The sequence below is a fragment of the Talpa europaea genome (assembly GCF_964194135.1).
Source record: "Talpa europaea genome assembly, chromosome: 11".
In the NCBI taxonomy this organism is placed as follows: Eukaryota; Metazoa; Chordata; class Mammalia; order Eulipotyphla; family Talpidae; genus Talpa; species Talpa europaea.
Window position 1 is genome coordinate 77,644,067 of NC_140078.1, and position 25,026 is coordinate 77,669,092.

Here is a 25,026-nt window from a genome sequence, read left to right on the forward strand (position 1 = left end):
GGAAGCATAAAAATAAAAGGCCGTATCATCTACCCAAGGAGCACAGACACAGTGTCATCTCAAGGACACAGTATTGTTGTTAACTCCACACGAGATCTGCATGTGTTAACAGTTTCCTTAGCAATTAGTTCCCATATTAAGTAAAATACTGACCCCAAAACTTTAGACCTTTCATCTCTGAGGGAGAAACTGAGTCTTAAATTTAGGATTCCATCATTTCTTTAAAGCAAAGCAACTAAAGCACATCAGAGGAGCGGCCTGTTCACTGCAGATGGCATCACACACCTTCTGTGATTGAAACTAAGATGGCTTCCCCTCCAGGGCTCCTCACTGCTCCTTTGCTTTGAGTTCTTCCAGTTTCTTCTCATAGCGACTCATGAAGTAATCATCGGGTTCAATGCCTGCATTCTTCAAATTTTCCATGATCTTTTCCAGTCTGAGTACTGATCGTGCACCTTCAATTTTTCTCGTGCTCAGGTACAGAGTGAACTCCCGGAAATCCAGGAGCTTACAGGTGTCCACAGAGCAGATATTCCTGATATCACTAGTTCTATCCAAATTAGGGAAAAACACCAGTCCTGATAACTTCTCCAGGTCCTGCAGGCTCACTTGGAATTCACTTAACTGGGGTTGGAAGCCAATGGCCTCATTGGGCACCACAAAAGCCCCTAGAGCCAGTGGTTCCTTAGACTCTGGGCTTCTTCGAGCCAAGATCACCTTATAAAGGTGCGAGGGGACAGCCACATTGTCCTCACCAATTACCTAAAAAAACAAAGCAGCCATATTAGCAATGCTAATCTGTGCTACAAGTGAAGACTTCATATGCACTCTGAGAATGCATTTACAAGCTCCCCCACCCCACGCCAATGAATTTTATTTTTTATATTTCTTCCTTTTTATTTATTTCTTTAAATTTATTTTTTACATCATTGTTCATTTTTAAACAATATTTGCTTCCCCCCACCCCCTCAGGTGTAGTCCCCATAGAGTTTCCTTCCCCAAGGCACCCGTGCACCATCACCTCAGTCCCCTGTGCTCCTCCCTCCCTCCCTCTGGTCCCTCTACCAATGAATGTAAATTCAACTACCAACAATAATAATAAACCAAAATACAGACTTACAGAGAATATAGCATTTAATGGACAGACTGATCACAAAACAATGTCACCCCTAAAGAGCAGGGGTTGCATTCTCAGGCATGCTCGGTGCTGCTCTATTTGCAGGACAAAGCATAAAGGAAAGCCAAAAAGCAAAGTTGTTTTTTGGTCATCTCATAATCAGAGCTTCCAGTGCGCTAAACATTCAAAAGTCAAGATTGCCAGCTTGGGAATTCCCAGGTCCAGAAATAAAAACATGGCCTCAGTTTATCAAATATACTAGGGAGTTATACAAATAACCTTAGAGGACAGCCAGACACACCACATCAGTATTACTATTTCCAGTATCACCTAGACTGTGGTTCATTTTTTAAAATTAAATTAAGTAAATGTAAATACTGTTAGCTCAGAGTTTTGCACACCCTTAGGACTGCTATCAAACACAGAACTTCTGAGTGTGTCATCAAATCAAATCAAACATTTTGGAAAGGTATCCACACAATGAAGAAGTCAGAGCAAGACTCATGCCTGAAAACAATTTGGTTGCCTGTGTAGGTTGGCTGTAATAATGAAATAACATTAATCTGAAACCTTTTCAAATTTCCTTTCAATTGGCTTAAAAGCCATATCTGCTTTCTAAAAAAGAAAAACTGAACATCCATTTCCTTAATGGTCTCCAGTAAAATGACACAACTCAAATACAATCTACTCCCGGTACTACTGCTCCTCCAGGTCCTCTGTGCAAGAGCAGGCACTCCTTCCTGAGCAAACATACCTGCTTCAGGGGGCCTGCTGGGAGCCTGGATAAGGCAGAGGAATGAAAGCTACAGAGAATTCTGCTTTTCCCAAGCTACCTACATGGCGCACAGCCTAAGAACTCCACAGCCATCTGCTGTCTGGCACACACAGAGGACCCACTATCACGACCAACTGTGGGGTTGCAGGAAAAGACCCAAACATAGGAAAGATTTCTGTAACTATCTTTGAAGTTAATGAAAGTGACAGATCACAGTGCGGTTTAAAGTTTATGAAACAACATAATCTATAGACATAACATCCCCACATGCTCCCTCCAACAAGTCATCTGTGTGACTGGGAAAATAAACACTCTCCAAAGCAAGAAATATGCTGAAGGTTAACTATAAGGCAGTCACATTAGCCCACAGATCACCAACAGATGCAATTCAACAATGCAACTCAGAGGTCCTGTACCTGGATCTTCTGAAAATACAGAAAGGAGTAAGTTTGACATAAATCCAACTGGTATCTCCTCTCTAGAAGTTTCCCATCTAGAGGAGTCAACAACCACAGCTTTCACTGCAGGAAGAATGTGATGAGACATTAAGTGGGAGCAAACAACAGTGCTAAGGGGAAAGAGGTGCAGGAAAAGTCAGGGACCACCACTGAGGGCACAGCCACAGATGAGCCACAGTTTATAAGGAAAGAAGCTTAAATGAGCTTCAAAAGTGTTTCAAGCCTAAGCTGGGCAGCCAACAGTTAAGCAAATTCTTGGTACCACCTGGTGGACATCCTCATAACTGCAGCAGAGTTCTCAGGCTGCACCAACAAGGAGCCTCCAAGACCCCTGGATTATTTTCTCTCCTCATGGAATCCTTGTCTACAAACAATTGGCAATTTTCAAAAGTAATTAACGGGTCATACCCATGTGCTGCTAACCAGGACTTCTAATCAGGCTAATTAAATTCTAGCGAAAAGTAAAGAAGTCTGACATTTTAAGATTCGTGGCTTTACGTCACAGAAATGGACCGTTTCCATTAGGTTTCAAAAATCCTCATGATAGCGAAAGACCTCATTACTGCTTTTGAGAAACTTCATGGACACAAAGATTCATTCCTGCTAAGAACCACAAGGTATGACTGTTTCACCCCTGGCCGTCTCACAATATTTCAATAAAAGAGTAAAACACTTACCTTAGAAACAGAAAAATAAAAATTTTGCTAGTCACTGTCTTCAATGGTTCAGTTTGCTTTGTTCTTGGGCAGTAAACACCTTTAATCTATCTAAAATAGGGACCAGTTTTATTTGGAAATTCAGAAAAACCATTGTTTTTTCCTTTTAGATTTTAAAGAAAAAACCCTAAAATATTTTGGAGCCATCTTCTTCTTTGTAGACAACTCACCTAACATAATGTTTTTGTAAGTTTTGAGAAAACTAGAAGGCTATCAGAAAAAGTTTTAGAAACTAATAGGGTACTGAAGCAGTAAGGTTCAGTGGTTGGAACCCCAGAATCCTGGTCAAGTCCTGGCTTTGCAACTAAGCTGCAAGCTAGGTCCATATTTCTTCATTCATTAACTCGGTAAAAGCAACCCCTTTGCTGCCGATCTCAGAACAGTCATGCAGTCACAATGACATTGTAATCTTTATAAGACCTTAGAGAAAAGGTATTTTTTGTTGTGCAAGCATTCAAAAGATAGGGATACAATGGTATTTGGTTAAAAAAAAAAAAAAGAGCTACAGGGGACATCGGGAAAACATGGGATTAAGCAAAATCATAAAAGTTAAAGGCCGACAACAGTTTTAGGAGAAAGCAAGCTGGAAACAAATGATGCCTTAAATAAGTGACTCGGTGGCTTAACGTGAACCACATCTTAAACATCAGTAAATCAGCCAACAACACTTTTCACTGGAATTTAGGTATAAAAATACAAAGGAAATCCTCACTGGGCCTCCCCGGTGGCGCAGTGGTTGAGTGCTGGGTTGCGAAGCTGCCCGCAGCCTCTGTGGCGCCGGTTCTATCCCCAGCTGCTCCCCAGCCACCAGAGGAGGGTCCCACATGGCGCGCAGACCTCTCCTGCCGCCCGCCGCTCCCCTCAGCAGTGTACTTTGGTCCTTCTGCCTGTTCTGCTCCCCGCTCTGGTTCTGGTGAATTCTCTCACCCTCCCGCGCTTCTGACTGTACCCAGTGCTTGTATAAACAAAACAAACAAACAAATAATAAATTAAAAAAAAAACATGCCAAAGGAAATCCTCACTGCCATTAAATTACCAAAAGGCACTGAATTTTTGTCAAGATTATAAAAGTGGAAAGCAACTGGGAATGCCTAGAAAATGTAATATATACATCTGCCATAAAGCTGTTCTCACAAGCAACCTGAGCTACTTTCTGCACATGCTGGTTGAGCTTGTTTTCTTCCATCCAAAAGACAGAATGACAATTTGCTCCCTCCCACCTCCTGCCAACACTACAGAGCTGGGCCTTCATGCTGATTCAGTGCCAGAAGAGAATGGCAACAAACAATAGCCAGGCTAAGCCATTTGTCACGTCATACACAACAACTGTGTTAGGTAAAATATTAAGCTGCATCATGAGGGGAAAATATAAACCTGTTAGAACCAGATGTATATAAGATACTTGGTTAGATTCCCCTGGTAAGACAAATTCTAAAAATATAACTGTTGAACATATGAAGAGACCAATCCCTCAGAAAGCATGCCAATCAAATGAAAGAAAGAAAATATGGTCCTGTGATAAATAGGGAATCCACACCTGAGAGGACAGAGGGACAAGCAAAGTGAGGGTGTGGAGAAGTCAGCAGCAATGCAGCCAGCCCCGGTGTTATTTATAAAGTGCCTGCAGGTGCTCGAGCAGCAGTGCAAACCCTAGAGATGGCACCTCACGGACCCAGCTCATGCTCTGGGCCAGTGTGGGGGCCCATCACGTCACAGGAAAACAAGCATCTTCTTCCCAGACTGCCGCTTCTACTTGGAGATTCAGGGTGTGGTTAAACAGAACTTAGCCAGTAAAGTAACTTATTTTTCAATTAAAGCAGATATGGAAATGAAAAATAAAGCTCTGCCTAAGATAAAGCAGATTTCAAAAATAACTCCCTGATCAGGTCAGGAGATGCCACAAGACCCCTGGAAGCATGTCTTCCCTTCCCCCTCCGCCGCCCCCCTAGAAGTTTGTGAAGGTTTGGAAAGCAATGCTGTCGAAGGAAAACACAAACTGTTAATGCTTCTAACATTACCACCACCAAGTTGTAAAATCTGAAGCTCACTTTCTTGCCAGGTCAATTATAATGTTCAGGTCAGAATCTTCAGGTATTTTTCACTTGTCTGGAATCAATCTCTTCTTGAAACAGGCACATCAGAGAAAGCACATGGATGACCTTAGCTATAATAAAGGGGGTGATTCTGATTAGAGCTGTCAGATGACTCACTTCTGATGAAATCACTGCTACTAAGCTTCCCTGAGGCTCACATTCACTCGAGTCCTATGATGCTGTGATCCTTTCTTACAGACCCTAACAGACATATCTGCCTGACCATAAGGAATCCTCTTCTTGGCCCATTTTCTGTTCTTATTTTTGCACGTTAGCAAAACACTACTTGTAACTGCTCTTGATCCACACCCTCTTTCACCTTGTGGCCTCAAGTTTCCATATACGAAGCACACAGCAATCGCCTTCATGAAGACTTTAGAGAGCCTCAAAGAATAATGCTGTGAATCACAGGCAATTCTCATAGAAGTCACAGAGACCCAAGTGGACCTCCCCTTTGACAATTATGTGACTTCGATTTGACCACTCAAAACCCCAATTTCCATGCCGATAAAAGGAGATAACCAATGGGCCTCCCCGGTGGTGCAGCGGTTGAGCACTGGGTTGCAAGGCTGCCCACAGCCTCTGCAGCGCCAGTTTGATCCCTGGCTGCCGGGCAAGGGTCCCACATGGCGCGCAGACCTCTCCTGCCACCCGCTGCTCCCCGTAGCAGTGTATTTCGCCAGTCTGCCTGCTCTGCTCCCTGCTCTGGCTCTGGTGAATTCTCTCACCCTCCCGTGCTTCTGACTGTACCCAGTGCTCGTATAAATAAATAAATAAATATTTTTTTTTTTAAAAAAGGAGATAACCATTGCTATTTTGTAAGGGCTGTTTGTAAGGAGAGAATGAGATAGATCTACAGTTACTTTTACATATTGTGTGATATATATGGTCCTCAACCAATACCATTTCATTTGTTTCACGGCCTCCAAAGTATATACATACATGCTTCAATGCCTGGCTATAAAATTAAATCAATACCCTTATTTTTATTAGCTATATTCTTCCCAAACATGGTTCAGAGTATTACTGTAAACAAGCAGTAAATACAAAATGGTTGGATCTGAGGAAAAAAAAAAAAAATTTCCCAGGCATTCTGAATTGCACATAATAACAAGACATTCCCTTGGAAACAGGAAATCACAATTCAAATATTTATTCCTGGGCAATGTAATGCCCCTTTCTCCGCATCACTAAAGATCATGTTTTGATCCACAATCATTTTCTTATGAATTGCTAGAAAACAGCCTGAAATTTTTAGCTGGGCATTCAAGGTTTCTTTCTCTGGCCCCAATCTTTGATTTGAATGCTCTTACTATTCCTTAACACATATCCTACCTGTTCCTATTTCTTCATCTTTACCTCCCATGTCTGTTTTATTTAACTGAATTCTCCCAAGTTTATATGCACATACATGTGTGTGCATAAGAATAAAATTTCTGGCCCAACTAAATTCTTAAAATGGAAGAAGCTCTGAGACAATTTTTCCAAGTTAATTTACTAAAGAATCATATTTTCCTTTCATACTAATAGCTATACTATTAATTTTTATGTTTAAAATTCCTATTGAAATCAAAGTTTGCTCTGAAAAACAATGCCATTATCTAACAAAATGATACAGAAACTATGAAAAAATAAATATATAAAAATAGCTGTTATTCTGATAAGAAACTGAGAAAGATGAAAAACCATTTCCTCTCCAGGGATCTAGATTATATCAACATTCAATTTTAAACATACATACATAACATACACAGAGTTATTTGCTTTCTTTAAGACCAGGGTCTATAAATCTTCTTTTCAAAAAAATATAGAACAGTGAAGATAGAGGAAAAGGCCTCCTAGCAGCGAGCCATTAATTGAACAGAATTCATATACCATGTTCTTGGGGCTCTCTCCACCCACTATAAAAGGCTAAAAATAAATGTGGTAAATACACATGACAAGCCAAACAGCAGACCAAGCACTCAAGAATGAACTTGCCATCCACATCTTGGTTTCTAAATAACATCCCCACTAAAAAGAGCCAGGAATCCTTGGGCCTCCCCGGTGGCGCAGCGGTTGAGCGCTGGGTTGCGAAGCTGCCCGCAGCCTCTGCAGCGCCGGTTTGATCCCCGGTTGCTCCCCGGCCACCAGAGGAGGGTCCCACATGGCGCGCAGACCTCTCCTGCCGCCCGCTGCTCCCCTCAGCAGTGTACTTCGGTCCCTGCTCTGCTCCCCGCTCTGGCTCTGGTGAATTCTCTCACCCTCCCGCGCTTCTGACTGCACCCAGTACTTGTATGTACAAACAAATAAATAAATAAATAAATATTAAAAAAAAAAAAAAAAAAAAAAAAGAGCCAGGAATCCTTGGAGAAATGGTTAATCCCAGGGTGTGGCCAAAATGAACCGGGAATATCAAGTTATACCAAAAATTAGTAAGTGCAAGGGAAAAAAAAAAAGTGAGGCTGTGTCAAATAGACACAACAGACAATTTAAAGTGGCTCTCCTTGGTCAAATCTGGGACAACTGGAGCATTAAAATGAATACACAGTAAATAGGGCCTCCCCTGGTGGCGCAGAGGTTGAGCGCTGGGCTGCAAAGCTGCCCGCAGCCTCTGCAGTGCCTGTTCGATCCCTGGCCACAGGCGAGGGTCCCACATATCGCGCAGACTTCTCCTGCCGCCTGCTGCTCCCGGTCCTTCTGTCTGTTCTTCTCCCCACCCTGGCTCTGGTGAATTCTCTCACCCTCCCGCGCTTCTGACTATACCCAGTGCTTGAAGAAATAAATAAACAAACAAACATATAAATCTTTAAAAAAAAAAAAGAAAACTCACTGAATAAGATTAAAAATCTATGAATTCACACTGATAATAAATAAGGAAAAGTGCTTTCTTACAAAATAAAATCTAATGTAGAGAGAAGAAGAATTAGAAAATCATTTGACAGCTATTGTAGTAATAATTGATTCACGCAGACTCATGAAAGAAAAAATTTGTAACTTAACATTGAAGAAATGTGGAGGACAACACCTTAACCAAGTAATTAATCGAAGTCAAAATCATCAATAACATGACACACTGATGTGCGCATCCTGACTCCACACACTAAGGAGTGTGCAAGACCATCTCTGTGATGTTCTGCCAGAAACATAACTGAATCTGATCACAGGGGAACAGACAAACCCAATTTAAAGATCCTACGAAACTGACCTGCTTATTCAAAAGCATCAATATCATTAAAGACAAAAAGGCTGAGAAACCACTTCATATTAAAGGAGAATAAAGAGACATGACAGTTAAAGGCATGGACTTCAAAAACCTGGACTGCATCCTAAATCAGAGAAAAAAACCTGCATGAAAGACATTACTGGTATAATTGGTAAAATTTGAACATGGGCTGTATACTGGATATTCTCCTATCATGAATTTGATAATTATACTGTGGTTATGTGAAAGATTAGACTATTTGGGGGAAATATGCAAGATGCCTGCAACTAACCCATGATTCAGAAAATAATAGTAATGACAGGAGCATACATAAAGGCAGGGTATAAATGCCGTAAAATATTAACTAGTGAATCTAGGTGAAAGATAAAGGGAGCTCTTTCCATGTTCTTGCAACATTTCTATAAATGTGGGCTTATTTCAAAAATAAACTGTTAAAACATATCAACCATATCAACTTGCTTTGCTTAGAATAAACAAGAAACTAATGGATAATGATTAAATTGGGTTTCCATTTCGAGATGGCAACTTGAGGCCAGTTTTTTGTTCTTCTCTTTTCCTTCAATGTAAAGAAATAAAATTTTTAAATGGCAGGAAAGAGGTAATAGCCAGAACACCCTCAAAAGTGCTGAGAATGACAAAGCACTGTATGAGTGCACTAAGAATTGCTATAAACTTCTGGAAGATAGATGTGATTACATTGTTAGATAATGATGAAGGAGCCAAAGTTTAGATTTTCACAGCCCCTTAAGTTGTCTTCATAAGCAAAGGGTGTCACAAATCAAGACAGAATTCTTCTGTAGAATTACTGTGCAACTGTAACAGGGTGGTCCCCAGGAAAGGGGGATGTTCCAGGTTTCCTGCCCCACCCAAAAGGAAGGTGGTGCTGAGCAGGGAGGGAATAGGCTGCAGAGGAGACTGGGAAGGAAGGAAGCAGGATGGAGAGCCAGAAGGAGACCTGGAGGAGGCACATGGAGCCGAGAGACACATGAATAAACTGCACTTGCCTTTTGGTCGTGGACTGGGTGACACAGATGTGGGTGAGAGACCCGTGGGGAGGTGACAATGGTGGGTTTTGTCTTGATTTTGATTTTGCTCTTTTCCTTCCAGACTTGTCTGATTGTTTCTTTCTTTCTTTCTTTTTTTTTCCAAATATTTATTTATTTATTTATACAAGCACTGGGTACAGTCAGAAGTGCGGAGGGTGAGAGAATTCACCAGAGCCAGAGCAGGGAGCAGAACAGGCAGAAGGACCAAAGTACACTGCTGAGGGGAGCAGTGGGCACAGCAGGAGAGGTCCGTCGTGCCATGTGGGACCCTCGCCGGTGGCCCGGGATCAAATCTGTGCCGCAGAGGCTGTGGGCAGCCTTGCAACCCAGCGCTCAACCGCTGCGCTACCAGGGGAGGCCCTTGTCTGGTGTTTCTGATCCCTTTCTATGGGTCCCCACTGGAAGATGCTTTAGACTTGTGGCAGGCTTTAGGGCCTTGCTCTGGGCCAATCCTGCTTGGGTGGACTTTTACCCACGAGAGGACGGGTAACATTGGGTGCTTGATTTAGAAACTATATTCTTTGCCTTTCCTGTATTGTTTCCTAATTGTATTAAAGTTCCTTTTCATTAAAGTCTCATATGTTTTGTGTTGATGCGACAGATGGCAGAACCTATTTAGAGCAGTCAGGTTTGCGGGGTCTGGGGTGCCCCTCTCCCTGCCCTGTAACACAACCAACACAAGCAGATTTTGTCATGCCTCCAGATGAAGCTAGAAAAACTCTCTAAAAAATGGTTCTCAAACCTGTATGTAAAACTGCCCAACAGAGCTTGTCATTTGTGCAGATTCCACTGCCTGAATTTTAGGACATTTTCACTGAACCAATAACTCAGAAAGTTTACAAACAATAAAAAGGAATGGGGGAAGGGGGTAGGTAGGGAGAAAGATTTCAAGATAAAGCCAGTGGAAGCTAGGAGTATATTGAAAAGAATGACAGTTGACCTAAAACTAAAACAGTTTACTGAGTAGGTTGTCAATAGGTTCTCAACCAATCATTCCTTCCATGAAATGCTTTCTTCACTTGGCTTCTAGGATACCACTCTCCCCTGATTTTTCGCCTACCTCAAAGTCTACTCCTTCCGTTTCATTTGCTAGATCTTCCCTTTTTTTGACTTCTAACTATCTCAGTACCCCAGGCTGGGACTTATTATAATCATTTACTTGATCTCATCATAACTTTAAATACTGACTGCTCCCAAGCAAATCTGTCCTTTCCACCTCTCCTTCAGAGTCAAACGCATGGCCTACTCCTCTACTTGGGCTTCAGATCTTAATTTTCTGCAAGCAAAACGCAACCCTTGATTTCCAGCCTCTAAATCAGCTTCCCTCTGGTCTTTATGAACTCAGATTGAAAATCTCAGTGTTTTCCTTGACTCTTTCCCCCTTATTCTATGATCAATCCATTAGGAAGGCCCATCAGTTCTACCAATAACACAAAACTTAAATTAGATCTTTTCTCATCATTTCTACCACCAACTCCTTTTTCAAGTTATTATTTTTCACTGAGACTTCTCCAGTAGCGTCTTAACTAGTCTCCTTATTTCCATCTGTTCTTCTGTTCTCCGCATACAGCAGTCAGATTAGGCTTTAAAAATGTAAACCAGACTAAGCCACTATCAATCAAATCCCCGTAAGTGACCCCATCTCAATATAACCCTGACTTCTTCCCATTGCCTCCCTCTGTAATTTTATCTCTTTCTCCTCAGCACTCACTCTGTTCTAGTCACACGGGCATTCTTCCTGCTCCTGGGACACGCTCAGCTAAATCTTACCCCTGGAAAACTCTTCATAGTAGGTCACTCCCTTGATTCACTTTAAGCTTCTTAATCTCAACTTCCCAATGGCCTACCCTTTCTCCCTCTCACCTATAATTCTTTACCATGTTTTATTTTTCTATATGGTATTTTGTTTATTGTTTATCTCCTCCACTGTGTCAGCGCCACGGAATATACAGGCTTACTTATTGCTGCATGAGAAGCACCCGGAACAGCACTAGGTACAATGTGGGAACTTAATGTTTGTTGAATAAAAAGGTGGAAGAAGAGAGAAAGAGAGCGAGGGAAGGGAGGAGGGGGAGGGAGGGAAGAGAGGAAACAAGTAGCCCGAATATGAACAGAAGTGAGAGGACTCCAAGAATGATGCCTTAAAGAAAAAACAGGTTTCCTTTTTTAAAAAAAATAGTATGATACGGTTAAATCATCTGAATTAGACAAAAATACATATTATTAAAAAATTTTTAAATAGCAATTATATTACACTGCCACTTTACTTTCCGATCTCAGTTTTGTGCTGCTTGAGGTAGTACTTATCTCTCAAGTGGCAGAGACTTAATGATACAGGATTATATTTACTTCTTTGCAGGTTCAAAGATACTACTTATACATTCATAATACTATAAATGCTGGTTTATATTTTCAATAGACCCAGGATTATAAATTCAGAGACCAACAAAGGCTAGGCAGAAATAACAATATAAATGGATGAAATGGGCCTGGTGGGGACTATGGTGAACTGAAGAACATGTGTTCAATCTAAGGAGAAAGCTGTTACCCTCATCAAGTGAATGATGCCTATGGGAACACATGCAAAGTATGATCAAGTCACTTGATTTTTTTAGAGAAGCTAAAATCTGGATTTATGTGAAATCTCCCAATTATTTTTTTTTAAAGATTTATTTACCTATGCATATAAGAACTGGGGTACAAGCCAGAGGCATGGGGGGTGAAAGGACTCACCAGAGACTGAATGGGGAACAGAGCAGGCTGACTGACTGAAATGAAACACACTGCTGAGGGGAGCAGCGGGTGAGACAGCAGAGGTCTGCTGCGCCATGTGGGCAGCTCCCGGGCTGGGGATCGAACCCGTGCTACAGTGGCTGCAGACAGCTTCATAGGTTGTGTCCTAACCCCTTGCACCACCAGGGAGGCCTTCTCCCAATTATTAAACATTATCAACTAACTAAAAAACAGCATACTGTGAAAATACCTCTATGGGCTAGAGTCTCATAGAGGCCTCAGTTTTTACAACTTCTGCTATAGACAGCTCAAACTACATTATAGTTAGTAAACTGTACAAATGTAAATGCTATAAACTTTGATAATATATAAGGGTTTAAGTATATTATATCAAAAGTATATGATGTAAAATTTACCGATAGAACTAAAATGTGACTGACAAAGACTGAAGCAATGTATGTAGCAAAATAAACAATTAAGAAAAAATATCAACAGTCCACTAAAAACTGACAAATCAAAGTTAAGAAATACAGCTTCCTACCCATTAATCTGAGATATAAATCTAACTACAAGAAGAACTAGAAAACTGGACAGTGGGATTGGGACCTCTTGTACTATCTGAATTTCATTGTGATGTCATGTACTTTAATAATTTAAATTCAAAGATTATTAAAAGATTATTTGGCAATTACAGGCTTCAATGCTATGAGGGGTAAAACAGCATCAAAATTAAATTGTTTAAAATATAGTATCTAATTTCCTGATTTAATATATAATATGTAATTCATGAAAAATAGATTCAAAAGATTTAAAATTAACAGAAAGATAAGATACCTGAATTCTGGGTTCTGTGTATGGGAAAGGAGGAAGAAAAAGAACCTCAGAAATCCCAGATTTATGGATGCATGTACCAAAGAACACATAAAGCACCTTGATCTTTATTTCTCACACTCCACATTAGCAAATTCATGATTTTTAAAGCCACAGGCTCAGAACAGAGACATAAATATTGCTGTTTGGGACAGCATTTAATAACACCCACATGCATCAAAGAGCCACTCTGGTTTCTGTAAATGCAGCAGCCAGGCCTTTGACAAGTTTGTCAGACAATCACTCAATAAATGCCTTTTGATGAAAAAGCAGCTTCTCCTTAATCCAGAAACATGTGGGCTTCTTTAGCAGGCTGTTCAAGAAGAACACTTTCCTAACTAGTAGGATTATGAATAGAAAGTCATTACTTCTCTCAAGAGTTTAAAGAACACATAAAAACATACAATAAATGGTTGGGAAGTGAGAAATGAAGTACAAAATGAATACAATAAACAAAAAATACCAAGAGGAATCTAAATGCAATCAGTAATAATAAGGTATTAAAATAAGTGTGGTAGCTCAGGAACCCTTTGTACTGAAGTTCCATGTCTGTTCTCATATGGACTACTGCAGTAATCCCCCAACTCATCTTCCTGCCTCTACTCTCCTTCATACACTCCCTTCCCCTTCCATCTTTCTACATAGTGCATACACAATACCCTTTATTAAACCCAAACAAGTCATGTGTCTTCCATGCTTAAAATAAATCTATGACTTCTCAGTGTCTAAAAATTAAGATCAAAGTCTTAATCATGGAACACAAAGTCCTCTATTATTTGGCCCTGATCTACCTATTGTTGTAGAAATCCTCTTCCCAACTGAGTCACCCATACTGTTTTGAGCCATAAGCCCCAGTGCCAATGAACAATACCTAAATTCCGGAACTATAGGGCTGACAATAAATGTCCTGTGCTCATACTGCACCACCTTCTGGAATTCCCACGCTTCTCTCCTTTACTCTTACTCATCTGTCAAGCTCTGGCCCCAAAATGTCTGCCTCTATTAAGTCTTCTTAACCCAAACAAAGATTTGGTCACTTCTGTGATACCACTTCATCCTCGAATTTACTTCTACTAGAGCATGTCACATATTAACGTAATTAACTGATAACATCTGTCTCCCTTTCTGAACTATGTACTCACTGAAGTCAAGTCAACGGCTGCTTTTTAATCCATTATTATATCCTATGCCTATCACTCCAACAGGTGTTCAGTAAATGAAATAAAAAAGTAGAATATGGAATGAAATTATAATCTGATACAAATTACATAAATCTGAATGTTAAAACATAGTCCCACCTGGTAACTAACTGTTTTTTTTCCATCACTTCCAGTCTGAGGTAAGGTCAAGGGTCCAGATACTACCCAAACATCTTCAAACCTCTCTGTTAGTTCCCGACAGTACATTTCTATTCTGAAAAAAAAAAAAAAAAAAAAAAAGCAAATATAATGTACAACATTTAAAAATAGAAATGAATAGAAATATAGAAAAGAAGCAAACTACATTAAGTCCCTAGGAAAGACACCAAAAACAATGAATTTGAGAAACTGAAGTAAACAAAACATACCAAAAATATTATAAATATATAGGCAATGATTTCCCCGTTTGTCTACTGTACAAAAAAATTTTAAAACCATAACACATTAATACAACTACCTACATTTTCCTGTCTGTGCATTCAGTGAACATTTTAGAACTGAAAGTCTATTTTGTTCTCGCCCTTATTTTTCTATGCCATAATTCTCAAACTTTTTTCAAGAATTATGTATCATTTTAACAAGTTGATATACCTTATTTGTTTAATCATTCCTAGTGTGAGAAAACTGGGTTAATCCTAACATTTCTTATGTGAGACATTGTACTAATTCCTCAGGAAGTTTCAAGGGATAGAATTACTTGATTGAATAAATATCTTAATCATACTTGACTGTATGTAAAACTAGTATCTTTAATGATACTGGCCAATTTACTCTATAAAACCCAAAATATGACATAGCAGTTTCACAACAATCTTCAGAACACTGGGATTTAGCAGTTAAAAGCTGTTTTCACTAATTTACTAGATAAAAATAGCGGGGAGTTATTTTTGGTTGGTACACTTCCTTATACTTCCTTATACTTTGGTTGCAGTATACTTCCTTATACTGCAGCTGAAAGATTTGTGAGCAGCTCTCTTGCCTGCCTGTGACTATGCAGGTGCTTCTCTTTCTCTCTTTTTCTTTTTCCTTTTCCTAATAAACTTGTCTTTTTAAAATGTAAAAAAAAAAAAAAAAAAATAATTACAAGGTAACAATGCATGTCATCATTCCTCAGTTTCTTTATCTAACAGATGAAATCAACAGTATTACATCTTGGGCCTCTCCGGTGGCGCAGTGGGTTGAGCGCAGAGCCATGAAGCTGTCCACAGCCTCTTTAGTGCGAGTTCAATTCCCAGCCAGCCAAGGAGATACCCACATGGCATGACAGACCTCTCCAGTCTCGCCTACTGCTCCCCTCAGCAGTGTCTTCAGTCCATCTGCTTGTTCTGCTCCCCACTCTGTCTCTGGTGAATCCCCTCACCCTCCCATGCCTCTGGCCTATACCCCACTTCTTGTATAAATAAATAAATCTTTAAAAAAAAAAACAATATTACATCTTATAGAATATGTGCCCAATTATAAAAGTTTTCCTCCCCCAAATATATCCCTCAGGAAGAGAAAATGTTAAATGCTTCCACAGGTGTGTAATCAACTGAACTATGGAAAGGAAACACAATTCAGCAAGTATCCTAGATCTTCAATAAATAATTTTCAAATGAAATTTAAAAAGAAAGTGAGAAGGGAAATCTATGGATTAAAAGGAACTGAAGGGATCTACCAACCAAACATACATGCAGACCTTGTCTGAATCCTGATTCAAACCAACCAGGTAACCAAAAAAAAAAAAAAAAAAAAAATCGGGAAGTTTGAACACTGACTGTAAAATTAGTAATAAAGAATTAATTACAGCTATATTTTTTAGGGCAAGAATAGTACTGTGGTTACAGTATTAAAAGACTCCTTATCTGGGCCTCCCTGGTGGCGCATGGGGTTAAGCACTGGACTATGAAGCAATCTGAAGCTCTGCAGCACGAGTTTGATCCCCGGCCAGCCAGAGAGAAACCCTGGAGAAACTTATTTTTCTATGCCATAATTCTCAAACTTTTTTCAAGAATTATGTATCATTTTAACAAGTTGATATACCTCATTTGTTTAATCATTCCTAGTGTGAGAAAATTGGGTTAACCCTAACATTTCTTATGTGAGACATTGTACTAATTCTCACTGTACTAATTGTACTAAGCAGACCATTGTACTAAGCATACCTCTCCTGTCTCACCTGCTGCTCCCCTTAACAGTGTATTTTGGTCAATCTGCCTGTTCTGTTCCCTACTGTCTCTGGTGAATCCTCTCACCCTCTATACCTCTGGCCTGTAACCCCAGCTTTTGTATGCATAAATAAATAAATCTTTAAAAAAAAAAAAGACTCCTAATCTTCAAAAAGTATATACTAAAATATATATGGATAAAATATAACATCTGTGACCCAGTTAAAATACTGAGTAGAGGGAACATTTTGTAGATGAAACATACTGGCCATGACTGGTAATTGTTGAAGCTTTTTAGTATGAGTTGCTCTCTTTATTGTTTTAAGGCACAAACACAACAGCCTGGAACAATCTTAAACAGTATTAGTTTTAAATGTTTACAGATCCCCTAACAGAAGTGGCTACAAGTGTCAGAAAAACGCAGAGGTCTAGAGACTTATAATTAGCTTCTATCAAAAAGTAGTTAATGGTTATGCTTATTTATACCAAAACTTTTTTAAAAACAAGTTCAGAAACTCTCTCGAAATTTAACAGAAAAATAAAAATTCAGTGTCCACTAGGCATACTCAAAAAGATTTTAGTTATTAACAGGAATAACATTTGGTTAGTTTCTTCCGGAGCAAATATGATCAAAGTAACTAGCTATGTTTTGAAGTCTGTACTCCTGCACAAAACTTCACTCCTGAAATAAAGCAAACAAGTCTGAAGTACTTACCTCTAGTCCTGTTTTTGAAAAATGAGGAAAGTTTATAGACACACTATTCCTATCACAATCACTCATCTTCCACAGAACCACAGATTAAAAACTCACCTGTTCCAATATCCAGCATTATTATCAAAATTCTGAGGCACAATATTAGAAAGGTAAAAGGTTTCGGCCATGGCTTTCTGTGAAAAGAATAAAAATAGTAACTTGTACTGAAATTTCTTCCCCTTTGAGAGAGATTTTATAAAAGACATAGAAAACTAGCTCCTTACTTAATACATTAGCTCTAAGCAATTACAGTGACTATTTGTTTAGAGAAATAAAAGCCATAGTGAGAGTTTAAAGAGAGTTTAAACTCTCCAAGACAGAGAGTTCAACAACAGTTATCCTAACAAGGACTATAACAAGGTTGGTAGCTTGGTGTGCTTGTTTTCTTTATAATTTATAAAATTCAAACATAATGTAGAATCTAAGAACTATGTTTTCCAATATAAAGTTAAAGGGTAAATTCTGGTTTTAAGTTTCTGGCTTAAACAGTTTTTCAATAAAGGACAGTTTTCAGGAATGTCGCTTACGTACAAGCACATTAATTCGATAGTAGCAGAGAAAAATTCCTTGTTGTTCTGAATTTCTGGCCACTATATGTTCATTCATTTCACACTTCTAACCCACAAATACAAGGTTCTATGTCACTGTATTTACTTTCATTGATCTTTGCTAACTACCAATGACACTACCTTCTTTTTAGGATGTGGCTCTCAATCTTGGATGCCCATTGGGACAACCCAGGGATATTGATGGCTGGATTCCACCTCCTACAGTGTCTAATTTAAGTAATGTAGGTGACATGTCTGGCCATCAGGGCTTCTGAGAACTCCCAAGAGATGAGTATCCACAATTGTGAACCACCATCTTAATAATGGTAATCACCAATAGTTCATGCAGGTTAAGTGTCAATGTTATAAGACATTTTATGTTTTTTTTGGCGAAGAAATTATTCTAGATTAAGACACTAGAGAGAGATGACAACTAAACATAACATGTGATTCATGAATGATAATGAATCAACACAAACTTTAAAGGACTAAATTGGGACAACCTGGGACAAAATGTCAGTATGAATTGTATGTTAGATGTTATTATATACACAAAAATTCATTTACACATATTTCTTAGTAAGATACAATTGTTTCATATATATGCGTGCGTATGTAAAGATAATCATTCTTGGCTTATACAATCTCCCAAGCAATCTATTTAGGAGTGTCAGGAATTTTATTGTCAGTATTTAAAAAACGTGCGTGTGTGTGTGTGTGTGTGTGTATGCAAATGTATCAAAATGTACTATACTATCTTTTCAACTTTTCTACAGGTTTAAAATTTTTCAAAGTAAAGAACAGTTTTCCTCATTCAACCTATTTAAGTATGTTTCAGTATCTGAGCTAAAAAAGTAATTCAAGTTATGAGATAAACATGAAAATGTATGGAAATTCTCAATTAAGGCTTGGCTCCTAGGATTTTAATTTCCAAATCCCAGAGTACACATAATACCACCCCCACATCCCCATCCCTACCCCCCAAAATATGCCTACAGTAGAAAATTTGTTATTTCCTGCTGGAGCCATGTGTCCTCGTGACCACCCGCTTCCAATATAGTCCTCATTGACGGCACTGAAGGTTGAAGGGATGTTGGGATCTGGCTTGAATTTACAATGTTTTCTGTCTGCATTTCCTGAAAATAAACCACACACAACCAAAATGGGCAAGTCATCAGTGAACAAATATCCCTCAAGATTCTCTAAACAAGGCACGCTGGTTGCAGCTGGCTTGTATCTCTCTGAGCGGCTCATACTTAGTGATTGAGTGCATGTCTCAAGTTCCTAGAATAGTTCAGATACTTTAACTGAATATAGCAAGGACTAGTCTAGGAAAGAATGCTTTTCATACACTGTAGCTATCTCACATACTTTTGTTTCCAGCCTTTCAAGTTAAAGAAAAAAAATCCTCTGGACAGTAACTAAGTTAAAAAATGACCCAATAGCTGAGCTATGTAAAAAGCATAGCTACTAAACAAACTCTTCTTTAAAAAGACCTCCATGTATTGCATTTGTATATACTGAAAAAATGGATATATCTATAGACATGTAGATATAGATATATCTATAGACAAATCAAATTACTGCCTCTTAAGCCATGACAAAATATTAAGGTTATGAGCTCAGTCAAGCAATTCCTGAAAGAAAATATCTGAGTACCACAGGAAAGAAATCTCAGTTTTTACTTATATTCTAATACCTCCAGAACAGTTGGTCACAGATGACATTAGCAAACCCTAACACTTCATTTTCCACTGTCATTAGGACAGATCTTGTTAAACTACAAAACTTATGAAGACAAATGGAATATCCTCAGGCTGATATGCAAGTATAAAATGGAGAGCAATGATTCTAGTGATTTCATTCAGCCAAGAAAACTGCAAAATTATCAGATCCCAAAGCTCAGAAAATACTTCTTACACAATGATAATAACATTTCTTACTATTAACAGAATTTGCCTGAATAACTTAGTCATTGTTACTGAAAACAGACCAATCTTTACACTAAAATCAAGTAAATCACAGGTATGTTGCTTCCTGTTTTCAAATAATATTAACTAGTTCTATTTCACCTCCTCAAAATCACATAGCTCATGGAATTTACAATATGAAACATAGTATTTTTCTTATATGCTTCTTACAATAATAAATTAATAGCAGGATAAAATTAGTAAAGCCGAAATTCCTCATTATCTTGGGAAAATTTCTGTATTTAAAGGAAATTCCTTAGGCTTGAGACTAAATCAGATAAGATCCTTTGATGTAAATTTATATTTTTTCTCAACTATTTTGACAAAGTTTATACCTACATCAGTTTCCCTCTAGCAGCAAGTACTTGACAAGCCTCCTGCTATTCTGCTTGTTGATGTGCACTCTAGAAAGGCTCACATTTATTTAATGTCAGCATTTTTAACATACAAAACATAATATGCATTATAACACAAAGGAGAAATAATCTGTGGGGCACATAGCAAATTAAAATGGGAATAAAACAAATATGACAAAAGGTAATATACTAAACATATAAAAAGAACACCTACCAATTATTTTCTTTTTTAAATATCCCAACTGAAAATGATGAAGAAAAATTCACAAAAACTAATTCACAAAATGACAACCCTCATGATAACCAATAGGCACAAATAATCAGCTATTAGATTGGTAAGCTCAATGACTCTCTTTATGGCTGAAAGCTGGAAGAGACGGAACAGCGATGAGAAACCAATCTGACTTTAAATATCAAGACAGTGATCTTGATAATGGGAAGCTGTCAACACATGAACAGACTTACACACCTGCAACGTCTCCAGTCTCACTACATACCATGTTCTCCCTTGCTCCAGCCACTCTGACTCCCTTTCAGTTCCCTAAAGGAACAAAACACTCTTCTCCACACTGTGGCCTTCAAAGATGCACCTATACTTTTCTGAACAGAATGCCCTTCTCCATATCCCTGGGCCCACCCAACTCCTCTGTCTAGGTAAATACCAGTCGTCCTTCGGGCCACATTTTCAGAGAAACCTCATTAACCCAAATTAGGTTATTCTGTTATAATCTGAAATCATATTCTTTACTGTTCCATAATTATACTATCCCAATTTGCAAACAGTTTCCTTTCAGAACAGTTAATATCCATTGCAAAAGGGTGAAGAGGAGGGAGGGACAGGAAGGTTAACGACCATTTACCCTGGTCACTGATGTATTCCCAAGGCCTCACATAGTGCCAGACACATGGTAGGCACTTAAAAAACATTTATGAAAGGGCCTCCCCGGTGGCGCAGCGGTTGAGCGCTGGGTTGCAAGGCTGCCAGCAGCCTCTGCAGCGCCAGTTCAACCCCAGCCACCGGCAAAGGTCCCACAAAAAAAAAAAAAAAAAAAAAAAAAAACATTTATGAAAGCAATAGATGAGTGGTGCTTATTGCAACATTTGTGACAGAGCTTCTAATTCCTGTCAAGAAATGGAACTGTGCAGTCCCTAAGACTAACCTGGGAATTATCTGGGGATCCCTGGCTGCCAGGCTAGGTCCATTTAGTCAGTGAGCCACATAAACATCATCATTTTCTGTATGAGCTGTATTATGAAAAAGGTTGAGGTTAACAATCATCTTCCTAGTTCTTAGGTTGGAAACATCTTTCACAAATACCTTTACTTCTAGTCACCTACCTATTATCTTGCTTCTGGATATATGTTCAAGGACCCACCTAGGCACCCGCTTTGACTGATCATAAGACAAAGCATGATTAGTGTAACACCTAGTTTCTGTTCCAGTTAAAGGGAAACCAAATCGCTCCAAGACAGCCTTTTCTGCAGAACCTAAAAACGAGGGGAAAAAAAGGGGGTGGGGGGACAAAAACAACAAATAATTAGCAACCCTTAGTAGGAACAAAAAATTATAAGAGAGCAGGGTGAGATTTACACAAAGGACTGCCTCAAAAATATGATCAACCCAGAGATGTTAATTTTGCAATTACTTAGAAGACAAAGAAGAGACAAAATACTGGTTTTGTAGGCACAGCCAGTAGGCAAAATACTGATTTTTTGCCTATAATCAGTTGTATAGTTATGGTAAAATAAACTGCAGCTACTTCATTAACTTTTTAATAAGGACCTGATCTTATTGGCCATTTACATCAGCTTCAACAATCTCTGCTGTAAACCAAAAGTAACAACTGTGTAAACCAAAAGTAACAATCAAAAAGAAATACTTCATTCCTAGTCGCTGATATGACTGAAGGGTAAAAGAGCTGACCTACTGGATATCCTTTAAGAGTACTAGGGGGATAAAAACATTGTCATCTTTCTTTCCTCAATATCCTGTTACTGAAGCAGAGATGTGTGTGCTGCAGCCAGACTGTAGCAAAATTGATACTGTTTTTCCTAGCAGAAGAAACCAAGCACGCATTTAATAGGGAGTGGGTTTCAATTGAATCCTCTCGATGCTTTCCCCAGACTTCAACTCATCAGAGTAGTTTTCTTGCTAAATACCAATAACAGAAGGGGCACGTTAATTAGCATGTGTAAGTGTAAGAAATGAACATGAATTCATTTTCTTCATTAAATAAAAGGTATCCTGGGCAACTAGAGAATTCATATACTTTGAAGAAGGGTTGGCAGGTATGCTTCATTTGAATGATGACAAAAGAAGAACAATTAACTAATCTGCTAAAACTGCGTGTTAATTTATTGATTCATTCATACGTACTGAATACCAACTGGGTACCAGATACCGTGTAGTGTACGTGGTGAACAAAACACAGTCCAAGCTCTTACGGAGGCAACGATCTAAAGGACACTGACAATAAGACATACGGATCATGATAAATACTTGGGGGATTGCAGGGTAAATGGCTGTCAGGCTTTTCTGCCCTCCTGCCATTAGGATTCCCCTGCCTGATGGGCAACCTGCATTTTGTTACATTGTTGTAAGTTGTGTGGTCTACTTCTGGGGGCCATGACTGCAGTTTGGAGATATTCGGCAGCAGAAGCAGGAGACGGGGCAGGAGAGAGAGAAGGAGAGAAGCCTAGAGTGAAGACTTGCCGGGGGCTTAGAGGCCTACAGGCCTCCTGGCCCCCAGCACCCCTGCCTGCCGCGTACCTGGCTGCTGCACTACATGTAAAAGATCAATAAAAGCTTGAGAGGCCCACCGCGGGCTCCGGGTCTCTGCTTTACCCGTCTGCCGGATCACAGAACCAGTTCAGTGGCCTTCCTGCCGTTACAGGGATGAAGATCCCCGGAGGCAGAGACAGGATTTGGGGAGAGGGGGCCGCGCCGGGAGACGGGAAAGGCTGAAGGCCAGGGTCTGAGCTCGCGGCCGGGCGGAGACAGTCCCGGCCCGGGCAGGGCTCGGGGCCGGCAACCGGGCCAGGGCGGGGAGAGCGGGCCCACACTTACCGTCATGTTCGATCACTGCCAACGCTGCCTCGGCGCTCTGACTGCGGAGGAACTGAGCGGCCGCGAGCCCGGCTCCCGCGACGCCCACTACAGCTCCGGTCAAGAAGCCATTCAAAAAGCGCCGGGAGCCTGTGAGGCAGGAAGCAAAACTTTTGGCCGCCATCTTGGCCGAGACACCTGCCTTTTGCCTCGGCGCATGCGTAAACGGGGTCGGACGCCTAGAAGCCAATCGCAGTCGCGGGGCCAAGACACGCATGCGCGGGCCTCCCCGGCGGCGTAGGGGGTTAAACACCACACTAGGAAGCAATCCGCAGCCTCTGCAGCACGAGTTCGATCCCCGGCCGGTCAGGGAGCGACCCATATGGCGCAGACCTCTCCTGTCTCGCCCGCTGCTCCCCTCAGCAGTGTACTTCCGTCGATCTGTTCTGTTCCCCACTCTGTCCCAGCTCTTGTATGTATAATAAATCTTTAAAAAAAAAAACCAACACGCATGCACGCCCTGGAGTCGCCTGTGGCTGAGGGACTCCAGACACTCCGCGTACCTGGAGCGCAGGCACAGCCCCTCCCGCTGAGGGCCTCGCGCGCCCCCTGGCGACAAACTTGAACGCCCAGAGGCTTCCCACCGCCCTCCCAGGTCAGCTTGAACGGGTGTGGGTGGGCGCACGACCTCGTGAGGGCGCTGAGCATTCAGTAGTGTGCATAGAAAGTTCCAAGAATATGCCTTTAGCCTCACTTCATGGGTGAGTAAGCCACTGGCAGAACGGTTTACACTACGGTCCTCAGGTGAGATTCCCACTCAGGTCTGATTCCAAAACCTGTGCCATAGAGAATGTCTGCAGATATCTGGCTTTCTAATCATATGGAAGCGGTTTCCCGATATCCGAAAGTAGAATTTGGATCATTCCAAGACCCTCAAAATAAACTACTAAGTCATACCAAAGTGGGGTGTTCTTTCAGATAGCAGGGGAAATCTCTAAACAAAATATAATTTGTGAAAACAGCTTTGTCTCCTCTCAGGAGTTCTTGACAAGAGAGGGCTCCACGGTTGCTTAGGGCCCTGAATCAGAGTGAGGAGTTTGATCCCACTCAACCACTTCCCACCTTGGGTGTGTTGCTGCACCTTCGAGGCTTCCATTTGCTTTCTTCAAAGTGGGAATACTACTACTGAGTCCATAAGTTCTTGGGAGGATTAAAGGAGATGGTCCTTTTAAAGCATTTAGGGAAGAACATGAGTCATCGTAAATGCTCTGTAGAATAATATTGGCGAATTTTGAGTCTTACCATGATAGAAAATCTGGATTGCTGAATGCTTAAGGATGCTTTATACACTCCCACTTACGAATAAATGGGTCCTGAACATTTTGGAAAACAATCTCTAGCATTCCCCTTGGACTATTCACTAAGCAGGAGGCCATTTCTTCCAATCAAGTCCAGTGTAGGCACTGTTTCCACAGCCTCATGGCTTCATGCTCCCTCCACAGATATATCACTCATAAAGTCATTTTGTGTAAAACTCTGGGTCTCTGGCCCTAAATGATTGAGCTAAGTTAGACAGTCTTTCCAGAGATTTTGTATCTGGACCTCTCTCCAGGTAGCAAAGCTGTACGTGAAAACTCTGGCACTGTCTACCACCTTATTTCCTGCATCAGTAGACAAAGGTACTGGTGCATCTAACCTCTCACTGAGTGGTAGTGGAAGAAATGCTGAGGCCTACAACCAGCTTCTAAGGTTCTTGAAGCCCAGAAACATCCTGCCTTTCTCAGTGGGCCACTTTCCCCAGGATCCTTCTAGTAAAGCCATTTTATTTAATAGTTTCTGTTACTTGCAACCAAGAGTCCGGACAAAGACCAGACATTGGTATCTGTAGGTTTCAAAGCTAATTGTGCAGCTTCCATCATAATTTACTATTTCATTCACTCAAGAAGTATTTCTCATGGCCCTCCTGAGTGTCAGGCACTGTGCTAAACACTAG

At 40.3% G+C, this 25,026-nt stretch overlaps 1 protein-coding gene across 2 annotated transcripts; it reads right to left on the minus strand.

The window, feature by feature from the left end:
- Positions 1-327: 327 nt before the first annotated feature.
- Positions 328-23,310, minus strand: EXOG (exo/endonuclease G; the record flags this gene model as incomplete). 2 transcript variants are annotated; one of them, XM_084247292.1, is made up of 6 exons in its annotated part: positions 328-762; positions 14,312-14,426; positions 17,171-17,247; positions 18,658-18,797; positions 21,326-21,475; positions 23,055-23,310. In XM_084247292.1, the coding sequence occupies 6 exons, from the start codon at positions 23,308-23,310 to the stop codon at positions 328-330; spliced, it is 1,173 nt and encodes a 390-aa protein (XP_084103418.1). The 2 variants fall into 2 exon arrangements, with proteins under 2 accessions (XP_084103418.1, XP_084103419.1); XM_084247293.1 differs by lacking the exon at positions 21,326-21,475 and having other exon boundaries at positions 23,055-23,217.
- Positions 23,311-25,026: the final 1,716 nt, after the last annotated feature.